This window comes from Chanos chanos, chromosome 3, assembly GCF_902362185.1.
Source record: "Chanos chanos chromosome 3, fChaCha1.1, whole genome shotgun sequence".
NCBI lineage: Eukaryota > Metazoa > Chordata > Actinopteri > Gonorynchiformes > Chanidae > Chanos > Chanos chanos.
The window spans coordinates 10,018,787-10,037,559 of record NC_044497.1 but is presented as its reverse complement, the minus strand read 5'-3'; the positions used below and the strand labels follow the sequence as shown (position 1 = coordinate 10,037,559).

Sequence of the window (18,773 nt, the reverse complement as noted above, 5' to 3'; positions counted from 1 at the left end):
AGCGCGCTTTGATTTGGCTACGTGTCATTTTGGCTTAAGTAGGCCAGCGCCATCCAGCAGGGATCCTGTGGTGCTAACGCTTCATTCAGATCAGGCGGGCTGCGCTGCCCCAGCCGGCCCGCGGAGAGGCTTGCACTGCCCTTACGTAATGCCTGTGCGTTCTGGCCCTCTCTCCTCCCAGCGCCTCAGGCCCCGGGGCTCCACGGCGCGCTCCGTGTGCTCGTGCGTTTGGCTCGAACCCGGCTATATGTCTCTCCACCTACTTATCACACAAACCGCAGATAAGCGCGCTGGTGTCAGAGGCATGGCGAAAAAAAAAAAACCCATATGCAGTCTAGATACAATGACCAGCCCTTTTTTTTTTCTTTTTTTTTTTTTCTTTTTTTTAAGCTGCTTTTCACGCATTTCTAAGAAAGTCTGCTTGTAACTTTGGTAAAATAATACAAACTTACAAACTAGGCTGTAGCTTTAGGATGGAAAATCTTGTGCTATTGGAAAAGTGGTTGAATTTTAAAAAGAAGAAAAAAAAAAGAGAAAAGAGAGAGAGTGTTGTTTGGGCATACGGCGTATTGTAGCACGACTTCGGCAATTATAGAGCGCCAGTGCACGTTTATGCCGTACTTTGCTTTTAAGGTAATGCTTTAAAGAGTTCAATGGCTAAATGAAGAATTGAAGGGGAAAAAAAATGTTAATCTCTTCTTTCTTTTTTTTTTTTTTTTTTTACCTGTTCACATCCAATTTCTTCCTTTATCAGCCTTAAACTGTCCAAATAGTATTTCCAATTTGCCGTCAGAGAGAGAGAGGCACTCTGCCTTCCACCGTGAAAAAAGTGAAGGATGCATTAGGCAAAAATTCTCATACGCGTGGGCATGTCCCTGCATGCAACAACATTCAGTAATTCTGTTCCCAGTCCATTACCGTCACGTGGGCTACTTAAACTGCGCTGGCAATTATTAAAAAGGCATTTCTCTCTCAATAATTGATAATGGTTGGCTTTCTACTGGGGGGGGGGGGGGGGGGGGGGGGGGGGGGGGGGGCGGTTGCTCACGTGTAGGGGCCTAGTTTTTTTCTTTTAAAAAGAGCCTCATACAGATGTAGCAGCTCGGTGTCACTTCAGGGATTTCTCAGTCCCTTGTATCAAATCTGCTTCCCTCACTAAGAGCACATGATACTAATAGGAACTTCATAGAATATGAAACTGCCAGTGATGGGACTGCAGAGCTTGTTGAAATTGTCTAGTGTATCGTGCCCTCGAGAGCGGTGCTTGTTGCGTCCATATTTGAAGAGCTATGTTAAATAAAAAAACTTGCACACTCAACAGTCTGTTTGTACAAGCAATGCTGTTTTTGCCCTGCGAGCCTGCCTTTCTCTCTCTCTCTCTCTCTCTCTCTCTCTCTCTCTCTCTCTGTTGTGTGTGTTCCACAGTGTGCTGTACTTATTATGGGCGGGAGCCTCTCTCTCTCTCTCTCTTTCTCTCACTTACTCACTCTCTCTCTTTCTCTTTCTGTTCTCCTTTTTTATTCTCGAGGGAGCCTCAGTATCACAAGAACTAATTGAATGGCTTTCTTCGCTCTATTTTCACTCGTGTTTTATTCAGCGGTTCTGTTCGTGCCCCCCAGCCTCAGCCCACATCCTCAATACATGACCTCGTCACGAGCCCTTCATACACCTTTTTAAAGTGATTAAAACGTCAAAATATCACTAATGTTGGCCAACATGTCAGATTTCAAGAGCTGTTATTTACTTATTAATGAATTAACCCACTTTCAGACGCCGTTTGTTGTGTGTCGTGTCGCGTGCTGACCTACGGTCGGCCTGTTTACGGCGTACGATATTAATAACTGTGTTTTTTTTTTTGTTTTTTTTTTTGGCATATTCTGTCTACAGTTGCTGATATGCATTGAAGATGAGCGGTGTAGGTGAAAATTCCTCAGACCCTGCTAGGGCAGAGTCTCAGAAACGCAAAGAATGTTCCTCTGATCTCCTGGGCCCCAGGTAAGGCATTTAGATATCGATCAAAATACACACACACACACACACACACACACACACACTACACAGTTCATGCCATAAAACTCCTGTGTCCGCCCTGTGCGATATACAGCTGCTTGCAGACCGGAAGGTCATGCGATAAAGCACTCCTAATGCATAGCACTAGGACAGTACACCATCACCCTTTGAAAAGACAAGAGTAATGTATTCAGTGTTTGTCTTTGCACTTGACCCATGAACTATCGATCTACATTAAGGCAAAGTAGACATCCCATTTATAGATTGGAGAACAGGTAACACAGGTGTTTCTATATAAAGCATGAACCACTCTTAATGAACCACTCTTCCATGGCGTCAGGAATCACCCTTGGATTTGCATTATTCATTCACAGGCGTATGAAAAAAAAAAAAAAAAACGGTCACGTGCGGCCTCTTTATTGATGAGCTCTGCCGTCTGTGCGTCAGAATAAAATGCTGAAGATGCTGAGAGGCAAAGAGAAAAAGGGCAGGCTGTGAGTGACACATTTTTGGAGGTCATTTACAGTGTGGGTCCTTAGATGACCCTCACTTCAAGGTTACAGACTCTCTCAGAGAACCAGGCGCTAACCGCGCCGTCAAATAGCTCAGATCTAACGATAGCTAAGAATGAGAGAAAACTGTAGCAGCAGCCCCCAGATCACTAAGCTGTACTCTCTCTCTGTTGCATCACGCTCTCCCTGTGCTACTTCACCTGACCTACTTTAATGTCTCCATCCAGTGGTGGACGAAAACTTTTTTTTTTTTTTTTACTTTTGCTCTTTTTCTGTAAAACGTATTAGTTTTTTTTTTTTTTAAACAGTGTATTATTATTTGGCTGTATTATTTTATGTGGCATGTTATAAACTGCAAAATGCATTACGGTAATTTTGGCACTCTATTGTATGCGAGCATTAGAAAACCATCTTTTTTCTAAAGCCTTTGTACTGTTCAGTTTATAGCTCGTGCAAAAACACTAACAGGTTTAACGACTGGCCAATGTATTTGCCATGCGCCAGTTAAAGCTGGTATTAGTTTTTCCTGCGCTAACACTTTTGCATGTCCTCATAGCAGCAGTGAATCTGAATTCAAGTGTCAAAACATAAATCATATTTTTATTGTGCCTTCAGTTTGTGGAGCCAGGTGGGTTTTAGTGTAATTAAAGGGTTTTCAATGCAAAGCAATAAGAACGTGGGAAGCACAGTTTACACCGTCTCCTGTTTAAGTTTCTAGCGAGTAATGATTTTCTCTCTGTTTTCTTTTGTCAGCCCCAAACGAAGCACTGAGAAGCGAAACCGGGAGCATGAGAATAAGTACATTGAAGAACTCGCCGAGCTGATCTTTGCAAACTTCAATGACATTGACAATTTCAATGTTAAGCCTGACAAATGTGCAATCTTAAAAGAAACTGTGAAACAGATTCGTCAAATAAAAGAGCAAGGTAAGGCTACAGATTTTATGACACTGGATGTGAACGATTTGTTCTGATCGCAATTTCTCATGCCGATTTTTCTTTTTTTTTTTTGTCTGAAAATTCCCCTTTTGTACAGCTTTTTTTTCTCTGGTCGTTTGTGGACAAACTATTAGATCTCGTATCTTGACAGGTGCTGGTATGTCTACCTAACAGAGCCTTACTAACACAGACGTGACAGTGTTGGATGGCTACATTGCCCTGTGGTACTTTGGACTTGTGTGTTGCGGAGGTGTGAGACTCTCCGGATATCTTCTGGCATCTCAGCTGTGAGCAGGGGGTGGCCAGGGGCTCTTAGAGAACATGCTCTGTCACATCAGCCATCACATTCACATTGCCGTTCACTGACTACTGAAGTAAGACGAGCAGACAGGCAGCATATATCATTAGCAGCCTTGAGCCCTACTGGACCATAACTGTCAAATAACATGGATGACGCTTTTACGAGGACAAAAAAAAAAAAAAAAAGTTTAAAACATAACATCTCAAGCAATACCCCTCTGTCTCCAAAAACCGGTTTAGATAAAAGTGTAACTTTTCCGGCCTTATGGGAGCCAGCGTTCGAGCTGGCACAGAGCTGATGCAACAAGGTTTCTGGCCATGTGATATAGGCCTCTGCGTTCCATAGAGATGTATATTGTGTTGAAATAAACTGTTTTTGCTGTAGCGGAGCCGTGATTTGACAGGAGGCATTTTCTCAGTGATGTATAAAGGTAAGAGAGGCACTTAAACGGTCATGATTGATGGTATTTGCTGAAGTAGAAATGTACATCGCGGTAACTAGGCCTAAGTCAACATAATAAAAACCAGTCAAAATAATCCTCTCCATCACGCTTGCCAAAGCCTGAAAGCTTCAACTGTACCACGTATATCACAGACTCTCTCTCTCTCCTCCACTGCTGCTAATCCCCTCTTTCAGGCAAAATGGGTCTTGTCAGCCAAATGTAGACATTTTAACAGATATTTAGTCACCATTTCTTTATCCTCTTAAGCAAATAGTCTAAGTGATGTTTCAACTCAAGGCAAGACCTTTGAGATTAACAAGAGGGAACTTTGTCTATGCTTGTAAGTGAGGTGTGGGTTGAGCGTGAATGTAGGTTACTGAGATTTGCAGCGTAGTGTACCGGCACTATAACATAGTAATAAGATGGCAGATGCTTGCGGTAGTTGTGAGTCAGGTTTGCTGGCTGTGCCGCGGTGCTGTTGTTTGACTGTTGGTTGTGGGGTTTGAAAGGCTGTCTGAGATGAGGCATTGATGGGGAGGACAGACGGAGGCCAGTGAGTCAGGGCTGATGATGTAGGCTGTTTGTGATTCAGTGGACGCGGGTTACGTAACGGTAGGCAATGTGATGCAAGGCACACACCGCAACGGACTCCGTCTGTTACCGCCCAGCACTAGAATTACACCCCCCCCCCCCACCCCCCCAAGCTACCCTCAGCTTCACGCTTGACTGGGAAAAACAAACCCCAGTGCTTTTTCACAGACTCTTCTAATTGTATTTGGACATTGATCCTCTGTTTAAAAAAAAAAAAAAAAAAGGGTAAATAGCCTTGTTTTTGCTTTGCACTCTGGGACTGCAGAATAAAGCTAAGACAGTGGATTTGCAGTGAAGACGACAGTACATCCTCAACTTTAGGGCCTTGTCTGTCTATCAGATTTAATCTTACATCTTTCTCTGTTCTGTGTACTTTATTCATTTGAGAGGGAAAGCACTAAAACATAAGTTGAATAATTTTTTTTCTGTTTAGAATCTCCACAACTGCATCTCGCATTTGGTGGTGGCGTTCAGTACTCATGTTTCTGTTTGACCTAACGCAAGTAAACACAACAGGAAATAACTCCTCTATTAAAAATTATATACGTTAACTATTTCCACACTTTATGGAACTTGAAATCTAGGCCATGTTTACCTAATTGGATATATTGATTGGGTAGACGTTTGTGCTTTTAAATGTAAAGTGATATCTGATCTGAATCACTGTGACCCAGTCATTACCTGGGAAGGGTTTGTACTCCTGAAATCTAACACCAAGATAATATTACATAATTCAATATCTAGAGAGTGTTTCCAAGAACCTGGCCTTAAACATGGAGTGAAGACTAATGCCTGCAACATAATACGCTATGTTATTCTGCAAAATGTGAGACTCGCTCTAGTTTTCCTGCTGCATTACAGCCAGCTGTTTTATGAATCAGCAGTCAACCTAACGTCACTTGCGTGACCTCGCTACGGCAAAAAAACAAAAAACAAAATTCCCAGATACGCTCCGAGCCGAACCTCAGCTCAGCAGACGCTCAGCAGACCAGAGCGTTGAGCGATCACAGAAGTGTCCGCGCAGGGGAAACCCGAGCGAGGTTCGGACGGACGGACGGACGTGAGGGGCCGACCCGGGGGACGGAGAGCGAGGCGGAGACGGAGCCAGAGCAGGGGGCGAGCGACCGGCGTCGGTTCTGCCGCAGCTGTGCCGCCGTAGGGGGGGGTGCTCCCGCCGAGCCCCGCCGTCGCTCCGCGTCGACGCTCCGAGGAAGACGAAGGCACGGAGGAGCCCGGAGCGGCACCGGGGGGAGGCTGATGGATGGGCTTGAGCCGCGCCTGCGCCTGCCCCTGCCCCCACCCCCCCACCCGCAAATGCCATATGGCCAGCCCTGTGAATCATGCCGACGCGGTGCATCTCTCTAATGTGTCCCCCCACCTCCCCCCTCAGCACTCTGTTCCGCTCAGGAACTAGGACACACTGTGCTCTTAACATAAGGTTCCTTTGCATGGTAATGAACCTGACCACATGCCTGCGGAAAGAAAGAAAAATGATTTGCGTTAAGTGTTTGCGCTTTCTGCGTTTGGTTTGTGTGTTTATTTTATTGTATTTTTTTTTTTTTTTATTATTACCATTTTAAATTTACGTGACCTACTTGGAAAGATTAGTATTAAACTGACCTTGGAATCGACGTTTCACGTGCAGTTTTGACAAAGAGTTTTTCTAGCGCACAACTTTGAGGTTTGAAATTTGTGTGGGTGGTCCAGCGGATCTCTGACATTGATGAATGAGCATGAATAGGTTGTTACATTGTGTGACTATGGTGGTTTGCTTGCTTGTATACACATAGCAGGCGGAAGACTTTTTTTTCTCTCCCCTTCTCTCTTTTTGCACTCTCTTTTTTTTTTTTTTTTTTTTTTTTGTTTTGTTTTGTTTTCCCTTAACCGCTCGCTTTCTGGTGGTGGTCTTTCTGTTTTCTGTTGTTTATGTTCAATTTGGTTTGTTTTGTTTCAGTTTGTTAGTTATTGTTTCTTTCTTTTTTTTTTTTTTCTTTTCCTCATCAGGGTATCCTTAGCGTTGTTTGATTTTGTAATCTGATGTCAGAGTACTTAACAAAACAAAAAAAAAAAAAAGAAAGAAAGAATGAAAGAAAAGTTGTTTACACAGTGCTAACTCTGCTGAGAAGGATGATGTTCTCCATCTTTCCATAATGGCCTCTTGTTTTGTGTGTGTGTGTTGTGACAATGCCATCCATCTCGTCGCTGCTGGCGGCATGGCAGCTGTGTGCGGCTTCGCATGTGCTCATTTAGCCTACCCTGACCTTTCACACCGCGTGTTGCTAAGTTCTTGGGTGCGTGCCATAGCAACGTGTCTTAACAATGCCGAAACGCATGAAGGCTCTGAGAGAGAGCGTGGATAGCGACTTGTGAAATGGATTGTGTTTACTGTGCTCAATAAAGTGTTTTAGCGAGTCTGAAAAGAGACACAAACTGGGAGGGGGTGGGGTGGGATGGTGGAACGGTTTGCCCTCAAGTGCTTAAGAAATAATAATGCAGACATCTTGCTGTGGCCCTGTGGTGCAGTTGTTTTAATTTAATTTGAATTGAAACCCGACATGATCTAATGAGGGCTTTTAAGTCCTTTGAGGCACATGGATCTGTGGATGTTATTAACTGTGATTAGGTCAGTTTCCAGAGAGATTGAATGACCTGAATGGGCCAATAGAAAGGTCTTATTCAGCGTTTGGTTTGGTTTGGTTTGGTTTGGTTTTCCTTTTAGCAGCCCCTTTGATTTAATATTTTTTTATAATATGTAGATTTTTCACTATGGTAATAGTGTTGAAGCTGTCTAATAGACACCATCTCTATCTCTTTTCATTCTCTGTCCACAGAAAAAGCGGCCACGGCCAATGAGGAGGAGGTGCAGAAGGCGGACGTCTCCTCGACAGGCCAGAGCGTGATTGACAAAGATGCCCTCGGACCAATGATGCTTGAGGTTGGTGTGTGGGGCCGTGTGTTCAGGAGATAACTCTACCTCCACACGGCTCTCTTTGTCTTGGCACACAGGTCACGCCGCGTATGGGCAGTGTGAGAGCTGGGTTTGGGAGGTCACCGACGCTTGCTGCCTTACCCTGAGATGCGAACCATAGCAAACATACACTGCATGGCCAAAAAAAAAGTCGCCGTTTGGATTTGGAGCCCCTGGAGGTCGTGTTATGATCCGGGGTTGCTCCGATCGGTCAGGTCTAGGCTCAGCAACATTGTGTGGCAATAAAATGAAGTCAGCTGAGTACCTGAATGTACTGAATGACCAGGTTATCCCACTGATGGATTTTTATTCTTCCCTGACGGCACAGGCATATTCCAGGATGACAATACCAAGATTCAAGTTGTGAAAGAGTGGTTCAGGGAGCATAATGAATCATTTTCACACATAAACTGGCCACCGCAGAGTCCTGACCTTAACCCCATTGAGAGTCTTTGGGACGTGCCGGAGAAGACTTTACAGAGTGGTTCGACTCTCCCGTCGTCAACAAGATCTCGGCCAAAAACGAATGCAACTCCGGACGGAAATAAATGTTGTGATGTCGTATAAGATTGAAACAATGCCACGGCGAATGCACGCCGTAATCAAAGCTAAATGCAGTCCAATGAAATCTTAGAGATTGCGACTTTTTTCTTGGCCAGGCAGTGTACATTCTCTTGAAAAAGAAACATGTTGTATCTTTTTCTGAGACAAGCTACAATAGCAGTTGTTTGCATAGCCCCTGAGAGCAACAAATGCTGTGAATGTGTGTTCTGGATGCATCCATGTTTTATAACACGGCTGAAACAGGGCTAAGAAAAGCAACATCTCCGAATAAGTCATTGAGCTTTGTTGGTTTTGCCAGGTAAGGGTAGTAAATCACTGCATCCCACCACGGCTCGGCTTCACGCGCAAGGGCAAATGAGTTGCCGTCATCAAATGGGAAAGCAAGCAGGCGGGCCTCCCGAAAATGAATCAAGCCATTCAGCTCGTGCTTGGCTTTTTCCCTCTGTTCACTGTATAATCTGTCTTGTCAGAGAATATTTATAGCTTCCAAGGTCCAGCGTCACTGAATCGACATGCAGCCGATGCTAAATATAGCCCAGTGCTGCATGCTTTCCCATCTGTTTGAAACTGTGAAACGGAGGAATAATTCACACCCGCACCGAACCATCCTTCGCCGGAGCTGATTAAAAAGCACTTGTGACAAAGGCCAGAGAGCGGAAACACTCCCATATGCCCTTTCCACCCCCGTGGCCATAAAGCCCCCCTCCCCTGCTCCGGCTACCGGCACCGTGCACACAGACACCCCTTGTCTAAACGTTTGTGCAGCTCGACGCTGCCCGATTCCATCGCTGAAAAAGACTATTGTGTGATTCCACACTGAAGTGAAACGCACACATTTAAGATTTTTTCAAGGAGCTTTGTTTCTTCCTTGGACACTGTACTGGTTTCTCTGAACCCCCGCCCCCCCACCACCACCCCCGGTGCATCTAACTCGGCCTGTGCACAATCCCAAGAGTCTCAAATCGCTATAAGAAATTATGCAAGTTGAGGCCCATTGGGAGAGGGCAGAGAGCTGAGTTAGACACCCTCTCTGTCTGTCAAGCCTGATTCATGTTGCAGTACATACCCCTCAGCACATTTTGGAGCAAGTTGCATAAGTTTGGCTGAATACGTGTAGACTTGGCATTCCTGACTGTTTACTCTTAAATGTTTACTTAATGTGCCCACCAGATGGCCGCATCTAGAGCGCTGTGTAAACGGGATCTGTGATCTTCCGCACCGCGGAATGTGCTTTTGTTCCTTACGTTTTCCCTGCTTAAGTCGCCGGCAGTGGGAACAGTTTGCGAAGTAATTCAGTCTGTTGTATCAGGGCTCTGTTCTGGGAGGGCGTCTTATGGAGAAGCTCTGTTTGCCTTCGCAGCTAAATTGTTAGCACAGCTAGCAGCCAATTTGGAACTCGTTTTCCTGTACACAGATCAGGAGATGCGATGTCAGTGCCAGCGCTACATCCTAAAACAAACATCAGCTTTCATAATGTTGGCAGTCCCCCTTTAGGGGATATCACCGTTCAGTGGTCTAATTGACACCATCCTGCTAGGTAATTCTTGACTTGGGGCTGTTTTCTTTCAATTAACGCTTTCCGATATCGTCTTTGTCACACTCAATCAAGCAGCATGTTTTGTGGCCATGGTCTGCTGGGCCCCGAGAAGACGGGAGTCGTGAAGTTGCACTGTTCGTTTGTTCACCGCCGGAGATTTTCTAGGCTGTAATCTGCATGGGGAATGAGAGCCAGCAGCTGTTCCAGATTGGCTGGCTGTCACACAAACAGTGGCGCTTCAACAGCAAAGACGCCTTTTTAAATAGACTTCTATCTGCCTGTGATGGGACTGGCTTTTCTCAGCAGCTAATTAGTTCATTGTGGATGAGCTGAATTGAAAAGGAAATTTGCTGTTGGATCATTACTTTTGAGCCATTGTTTCATGACTACTCAATTAGTTTTAAGGCTTTGAATTCTGATACTCATAAAGGTATCAGAACATGCCGTCAAACCGGGAGCTTTAGGCTTTTGTGCGTGTGCATGTGTGTGTGTGTGTGTGTTGTGTAATACAGTATCATGACTTTGTTCTGTGTGCTCTCTCTTAAAATGAGCAGCTTTTCTTTTCCATTTAATTAAAAGGATAGGCAATTATCTATGAATACCGGATAATAATACCGGCATTAATTAGTAGAGGTCTCCTGAAGTGCTCAGATTTGCTGTGATTCTTTCAACCTCAATTTGTTTTGTTTTTTTTTTGTTGTTTTTGTTTGTTTGTTTTTTGCCTTCCTCCTAGGCCTTGGACGGGTTCTTCTTTGTGGTGAACATGGAGGGGAACATCGTGTTTGTGTCAGAGAACGTGACACAATACCTTCGCTATAACCAGGAAGAGCTTATGAACACCAGTGTGTACAGCATTCTGCACGTGGGTGACCATGCAGAGTTCATCAAGAACCTGCTGCCCAAATCCCTGGGTGAGGGTACACTCTGAATAACACTCTCTCTCTCTCTCTCTCTCTCTCTCTCTCTCTCTCTCTCTCTCCCTCTCTATTTGTCTCTTTCTGTCTCTGTTTCTCCGTCCTCCTCTCTCTCTCTCTCTCTCTCTCTCCCTCTGATACCATCCAAAAAAAAAAAAGACAGAGAGACATCGCTTTAACTATTTCTTCTTTTTTTTTTTTCTCTCCTCTCCTTCACTGACAACACACTTGTTATTTTTTTTTTTTGGTCACAATGTGATCTTGCAGCATTGCATGTGCTTGAGCTTTTTTCTGTGGAAGCATACTGTAGGGACTGAGTCTCACTGTGTAGCCATCTGGATGGCTCTCTCTGGTAATGACGAGGAGAGGCGCAGTGTCCTAGATTCCAGGCTCATCAATGAGAGCTGAAATAGGAGAAGCAGATGCAACGTGGAGGGCTATAGGGAGAGGCATTATGGGCAAAGGGGGGGGGGGGGGGGGGGGGGGGGGCGTTCAAAGGAATCTCTGTCAGCAACTGCTGTGCTGATGCATGCGATTGAATATAGATTATTTTTGTGATTAGCGCCCCCCCCCCAACTCTCCACGCAGTGCAGATTGTGTATGGTTGGTCAATATGAGTGTATTATGGAAATTACGGGGAAAACAGGTGGTGGGCCGGTAAGGCCGTAATGTGACTTAGGGGGGTTTTTTTTGTTGATGTCCATGTCTGTGCGCAGTGAACGGCGTGCCCTGGTCCAGCGAGAACCCGAGACGGAACAGCCACACCTTCAACTGCCGCATGCTGGTCAACCCGCACAACGAGGCCGAAGAGGAGACGCAAGATCACGAGACCCAGCAGAAGTACGAGACCATGCAGTGTTTCGCCGTCTCCGAGCCAAAGTCCATTAAAGAGGAGGGCGAGGGTAAGGCCCCCTAGCATACACAGCTCCCCCCCGCACCAAACACCTGGGTAGGCCCCCAACACTCTCGACCAACTCCTCTGCTAGCGTACGTTACCGTCTTGGTGCGCTTTTCCGCTCCGCGTGGTTATATAGGATGGAGTTGAATCGATGTTGATTTTGCACCATGCGAAGGCGATCAATTCTGACGTTGGCTGGACATGTGTTGAGTGAGCAGGGGAGTGCTGCGGTCTTTTGAGCGAGGAGGAAAGAGGGAGTTGGAGCACTCATCGTGCTAACATCTGTTGCCTTTCTTCAGAAATGTTTCAATCTGTGATATTTCCCCCCCCCCCCCCCCCCCGCCCCCGGTTTTTCTGTTTTTTTTTTTTTTTTCTTCTTTTTTTTCCTCCCCTCCTCGTCCAAGCAAAGTCACAGAGAGTTCAGCGTGCTTATTTGAGCCCCACTTTTTCAAGTGGATCAAGTTGGCTTTGTTTAGTGCCTTTGCTTTGCTCTGGCATCCAGAGGCCTCACTGCCCATATGTACGTTTCTCACACTGGTCTGTCTCTCTCTCTCTCTCTCTCTCTCTCTCTCTCTCTCTCTCACTTTCTGTCTCACACACACACACACTCACTCACTCACTCACTTACTCACTCCTAGACACGTATGCGTACACAAACACGCCGGGTCCATGCTCCGCTTAAGTCCCTGAGCTCGTCAAAGTATTTAATTTTTGTTTGTACATACAAATGAGGCTCTTCCTAGGAAGACAACTCTCTCTCTCTCTCTCTCTCTCTCTGGCATGCTGGTCTCTCTCCCAAAGCCACGTCTGCCCTGGCTTTTAAGTCTCTTAGGAGCCATACCAAACAGACAGGCTGAAGGAATGTGTGTGTGGCAGGGAAACATATCCAGTAAGTGAGTGTGTTTGAAAGTGAGAGAGAACCAGGAACACTCCACAGGTGCAGGCCTGGAATTTCCTGAAATTTATTGTGTGTGTGTGTGTGCATGTGTGTGCATGTGTGTGCGTGTGTATGTGTATATGTTTGTGCGTGTGTGTATATGTGTGTGCGAGTGTGTGTGCGAGTGTGTGTGTGTGTGTGTGTGTGTGTGTGTGTGTGTGTATGTGTGTAAGAGCATGTAATTATTGACATCAAAACCGGAGAACACTTGCCTACACTTGGCGTGTTTATTTCCCATAGCGTGTTTTGTACATGCGCCTGTATAAGGCAGTGGAGACCGGCCACTGGGCTCACTCTCTGGGCAAGCGGGTCCTGGGAGCCAGCTCGGTTTTACATGATCTCTCTGTCATGTATGAGGAATGATTTCTCTCAGTGCAGGGCCATGAGAGTCACCCAGCAGGGAAGCAGCCCCACACTGACATGCATTTGAAAGGTCACACTCTGTCATGTCACCCACTCACCTCCCCACCACTTTCCCACCTCTGCCACACAAAAGGAGAGATCACACAGCCTACCCATCATTAATTACTCTATTACTATCCAGATGAACTCTCTGATGACTCATGTGGGGATGAATGTGTGTGTGTGTGTGTGTGTGTGTGTGTGTGTGTGTCTGTGCCTACAGATTTTCAGTCCTGTCTGATCTGCGTGGCACGCCGAGTCCCCATGAAAGAGCGTCCCATGCTGCCAACACACGAGAGCTTCACTACCAGGCAGGATCTCCAAGGTAACCATGACAGCGCCGTCTCGCCTCGCGCACGCACGCACGCGTGCACGCGCACACCCACACACGCACGCAGCACCTTCAAAGCCTCTGCTACACAACCAGTCAGTTCATTTACGACGAGGAAACCCGTAAAATGTGAATGACTTACTCACCTTATAAAAACAGAAACGGGCTTGGCACCTAAATTACGGTACGCGCCAGCAAAAGCCCCTTCGGTTTTTCAGCCCTTTGTACAGTCACGGAGGTAAAATCCGACATGTCAGGACACACGCACCAGGTCTGTTCTCCCTTTTCTCCTGGAAGAGACAGCTGCCTGTCTGAAAGTTGGCTGCCCTGATCAGTATTCAGCATGTGCTAAGACTGAGGTGGGATAAACTCTCGACTCCATACAGGGCCTGACTCCCACTCAGCTTAGTGAACTTCCCTTTTTGTCCGTGGGGCAGTGCTAAATGCCTGTTGCTTGTCCATGGCTGCTTGTTTGTTTGTTTGTTTGTTTGTTTGTTTGTTTGTGTTTTCAAGACCCCTCTCATCTATGTGGAGATAACAGTGGTAGAAAACATCCGTTACTGTGCTGATGTCCACCATCAGTGCTCAGGTCAATCCGCTAACTTGTGTGCTTGAACCTGATTGAAATTGATTGACAAGTAAGATGTCCTTGCTTCAAAAATGAAATTCAGTCATCTTGTCCAGTGTATTTGATCTGTGTGTGTGTGTGTTTATTGGACTCTGTTTCACTGACTGAGCTAATGTCTCAGAGAATGTTCTCTGTTAAGCCGCGGACACACTACATAACAAGTCGTCAGTTAGCCGTACTGTTTACTCTACACAACTTGTTTTCTTGTAATCGAGAATCTTGAAGTCACTGTGGTTTGCACACTACATGACTGATCAGCAACAGAGGGTCACACATTACAAGATCTTTCACCAGGAGGAATCTCCGACAAGTCTGTCTAATCTCCAAACTATGGTTTGTCACGAAAACACACGCGAAGTGACACGGGGGATGATGCGAGACCTGATGGATAGAGAGGGAGCTAGATAAAGAGAGAGATAGATACTGATAGACAGATAGATAGATAGATACATACTTAATTAATCTCGAAGGAAATTTAGCAGACAAATGTTAGGAAATGTAGATACTAAGCGCGAGACAGGGATTTTTTTCCTCCAAAAATGGATGTCAGCAAGAAGTCAGCGATCCAAGTTGTTTGTGCGCTGATTTGCAGCACAAAAAAAACAGGAGGAAAAAGAATATGTGTTGATGTTGTACAACTCCTCCCCCAGGTTTTCTCTCAGCCTGTGTCTTGCGCTCTCATTGGCTGTAGCTCGTCGCCGCACTCATTACCAGTCGTAACACTGTTCACACTACAGGATTTGGACTCCCCGACAGGTCCAGATATTTACCCTGCTAGATACCTTTCGGGCACCTGCGAGTCTCTCGGACGGCATCTTTGAACAGTTCAAACATAACGATTGACAGCTGACTTGCGAGCCCCGAGCGAATGCCGATTTGCCTCTGATCTGGGGCTTTCGTTGGCGATCTCCAAAAACTGTCGGCAAGCAGAAAATCAGGGCTAAAATCGGGTAGTGTGAACTTAGCCATAGTTGTTCATTTGTGACTGCCTTCTCTCTCTCCCTCTCACCCTCTATCTCTCTCTCCCCCTCTCCTCCTCTCTCTCTCTCTCTCTCTCCCCCCCCTCTCTCTCTCTCTCTGTCTCTGTAGGCAAAATCACCTCACTGGACACTAGTCTGCTGCGTGCATCAATGAAGCCAGGTTGGGAGGATCTGGTGAGAAGATGCATTCAGCGCTTTCACCTCCAGAATGAAGGAGACATCTCCTTTGCCAAACGCCATCAGCAAGAAGGTTAGAAATGAGTCCGACACCAACCACAGCCCCTGCAAAACCAACTGCCACCCGCACATTCTCCTCCACACTCTCAGAACACAGGCAATGCTTACAGAAGACGAAACACAACTATGTAACGTTGAAAAAAAATCTGTGAATACCACATATGTGTTTTGCATCACATTTTTGGAAATCTTAACGTACGACCACTGTTTTGTTGGTTAGTCAGCAAATGTGAGGTGTTAAATCCTTCTCTCTCTCTGTGTGTGTGTGTGTGTGTGTGTGTGTGTGTGCGTGCGTGTGTGTGTGTTCGTGCTGTTCAGTGCTGCGACACGGACAGGCGTTCAGTCCCGTCTACCGCTTCTCTCTGTCTGACGGCACCATCGTCTCTGCACACACCAAGAGCAAACTGGTGCGTTCACCAGCCACCAATGAGCCGCAGCTCTACATGTCTCTGCACGTCCTCCAGAGGTACGACACACTCCGCTCCTCAAAGGGCTCTGTTTTATCAAAGACACACTCATTAATTCTCCAACTCCCGCTCGTGTTCGCCGGCCGGTTACTGTTAGCGTCCCGTCTAAACCCCTCAGCTTTTGTCAGTGCACGCCGCGGGCCGGCGAATGTACTTCTAGACTTCCCTCTGTCTTTGAATGCACGCATTTCAAAGGTTTCAGATCTTAAAAGGGCATGAAACTCCTGCCCGACGTAGGTTCTTAGAAATGAAGTGTAGAGAAAAGATAAACATTTAGGTGTGAGTCAGTCCACTGCAGGGTTATAATTTTAAAGCTCGTTACCTCTACTACAATAATGATATTTCTGCTGTGGTTTCAGAATAGTACGTACAGAACAAAGATGTCTTTGTTTAGTCATTTTCTCCGATGCCCTCTTCACTGGGATTTTTTTTTTGAACACACTGTTATGTGGAGTAGACCCTCGGGGCCTCTCTGAGTCAGTCTGCAACTTTGAGATACTGTGAGAGGTTTGCACTGTCCCTTTAGAAAGTTTTCACCAAGTGTCTGAGGAAGCTAGGGGCAGTGTTGTTACGATCTGATAACAATTAACGCACAGTTTTCTCTCTCTCTCTCTCTCTCTCTCTCTCTCTCTCACTCACTCACTCACTCAGCTTCTTTGCTGAAACATGCTTTGGTTAATTAATCCATTCTTGAGATTCCTTTGACTGTGTGTGTGTGTGGCTGTGTGTAGGTGTTGCACACACACTCTGAGGAAAGTGTTCTGGGATATGAGATTAGCATAACAAATGGCTGGTGGCTGGATTAAAGTAATAAAATGGTTTCAATTGAATTTACTCTTGTTTGCCTGGAAATCAACTTTGCTGACTTGAATCTAAATTGCGATACTTTTGTTAGCAGTAATAATATTACTACGGGGGAAAACATGTTTTCTTTTGTTTTGTTTTGTTTATTTTACATTAAGTCAGGGTTCTTCACATCCAGTCTTGAGGGCTCAAAGTCCAACTGCTTTTACCATCAACTCACAATTAGAGGCTGATTTTGTTTTAACCTGCTTTGGTTGATATGAAAACCGGCAGGACTGGATTTGGGGAGCCCTCTCCTGGAGGGTTCATTTTCTTTTCTGTTTGTATCACGTAGAAAATGAAGAGAAAAGAAAAAGACATGTTATTCTAGAAAAGGCATTGACTGATTTTTTTCATTTGTGTCTAGAGAGCAAACAGTATGTGGTGTGAATCAGGACATGGGCTCAGGGCAAACCATGGCTAAACCCATGAACCCAGTCTCCTCCATGACCTCTCCCAACCCTGCCGGTGCAAGCGGGCCCCAGGGCCAGGACACCACTGTCAGTAGCAACACCTCCACCTTCTCCTCCCCAGGAGGCCCCAAAGAGCCTGGGGCAGTGGGTCCGGTGCAGGGCTACCGCTTCGGATGCCCAGGGGCGCTGAGCCACACCGCTGCCATGCAGGCAGCCACTCCTCAGGGCGGCAGCTATGCACTGAAAATGAACAGTCCTTCTCAAGGCAGCCCGGGCATGTTGTCCCCGCGCCACCGCGCCAGCCCTGGGGTGGCCAGTTCCCCCCGCCTGGCCCCGCCACAGTTCTCTCCTGCGGGTAGCCTCCACTCGCCGGCAGGCTTGTGCAGCAGCAGTAGCGGAGGGGGAGGTGGCGGCGGCGGCGCGGGCTCTGGTCACGGCTACACCAGCAACTCCCTCAACGCTCTGCAGGCCCTCAGCGAATGCCACGGAGTCAGTCTCAGCTCGCCAGACAGAAAACTGGGCTCTCCAGCTGGCGTGGGCGTCAGCCCTCACCTGCTGAGCAAGATGGGCGGAGGAGACTCGTTTGGGGAGCAGTCACAGTCGGAGCAGGGCCAGCAAGAGGAGGGTTCCGAGCAGAAAGAGGAGAAAGAGAGCCTGGGAGCGTTTGCCAGCGCGGACACCAGCGACCCACAGAACCGGCTGCACGACAGCAAGGCCCAGACCAAGCTCCTCCAGCTGCTCACCACTAAAACTGAGCCGATAGACCCTCCTTCGCCTCCCTCTGCACCCGGAGGAGAGTCCGTCTGTAAGGATCAGTCAGGAGCACAGGGGACGGGAGGCATGGGCGGTCAGGGCGGGTCGACCCCGGGGACCCACGCCACCTCCCTGAAGGAGAAGCATAAGATCCTCCACAGACTCTTGCAAAACAGCACCTCCCCGGTGGACCTGGCCAAGCTGACGGCCGAGGCCACGGGGAAGGAGTTGTGCCAGGACGCGGTGGGCGGCGGCGCCAGCGTGGCGGATCTGGCCGCCAAACAGGAGCCCATCAGCCCCAAGAAGAAAGACAACGCACTGCTGCGCTACCTGCTGGACAAGGACGACAACGTACTCAAAGACAAGGGCATCAAGGTGGAGCCCGGAGAGATTAAAGTGGAAGGCGGCAAGATGACCAGCATTAAGACGGAGAAGGCGGACGGGGGCTACGATCGAGCGGAGCAGGTGAGCTGAATTACGTGCCGCACTAACACTACCGAGAGTCACGGGGGGGGGGGGGCCTGGTTCCTCTGTTTGGGAATGGAGAATATATAGTACTATGCCAGCTGTTAAAAGTTATGTTTTAGCCGAGCCGTATAATTTGGTTCTTTATAAACATATAGGATTATGTGGTGTTATAGATTCGTTGTGTCATTTGTCTTTGACTTTCATGTGCGCTTTGGCAAATTTATGACGCTCAAAACACCTGCGTCCAAAGATGAATGTCCCAGTTTTTAGGGAGTTTCAACTAAGGATGTGAGGGAATATTGTTCGGTACACAAAAGATCTGCTGAAAGGAAGAGTCTCTAAGATTATACGGATCAATCTTTTGTAACCGTGATAAATAGAGTTATGTGAACCAATGGGATGCGATCCCAGGTCAGCAGTCTTACCCCTGGATCTTTCACGTGTAGCCCCAGAAATACGGTCTCATCCACACCCCTGCTCCCGTTGCAGGGTGAATACCTCCTAAGTCTGAGAGTGTGTTTCTAGCGCTCAGCCTGGGTGCTAATGTGGAGCAGACAGGAGATTTATTATCTGGCCAATGAAGACCCAGATAGAGTCAGTATGGAAACAGCAGGGTTATAAATGACTCAGCCTGCCAGA

General features: G+C 46.8%; 1 protein-coding gene across 3 annotated transcripts in view; it reads left to right on the top strand.

Moving 5' to 3' along the window:
• Positions 1-18,773, top strand: part of ncoa2 (nuclear receptor coactivator 2) — a 59,285-nt gene that overhangs the window by 24,685 nt on the left and 15,827 nt on the right. For all 3 annotated transcript variants that reach the window (XM_030767414.1, XM_030767415.1, XM_030767413.1), the window contains exons 3-11: positions 1,888-1,995; positions 3,276-3,448; positions 7,626-7,729; positions 10,597-10,774; positions 11,494-11,679; positions 13,238-13,339; positions 15,063-15,203; positions 15,509-15,656; positions 16,868-18,131. In XM_030767414.1, the coding sequence (XP_030623274.1) occupies positions 1,907-1,995; positions 3,276-3,448; positions 7,626-7,729; positions 10,597-10,774; positions 11,494-11,679; positions 13,238-13,339; positions 15,063-15,203; positions 15,509-15,656; positions 16,868-18,131 (2,385 nt within the window). In that variant the 5' untranslated portion in view covers positions 1,888-1,906. The remainder of the gene's footprint in view (positions 1-1,887; positions 1,996-3,275; positions 3,449-7,625; positions 7,730-10,596; positions 10,775-11,493; positions 11,680-13,237; positions 13,340-15,062; positions 15,204-15,508; positions 15,657-16,867; positions 18,132-18,773) is intronic.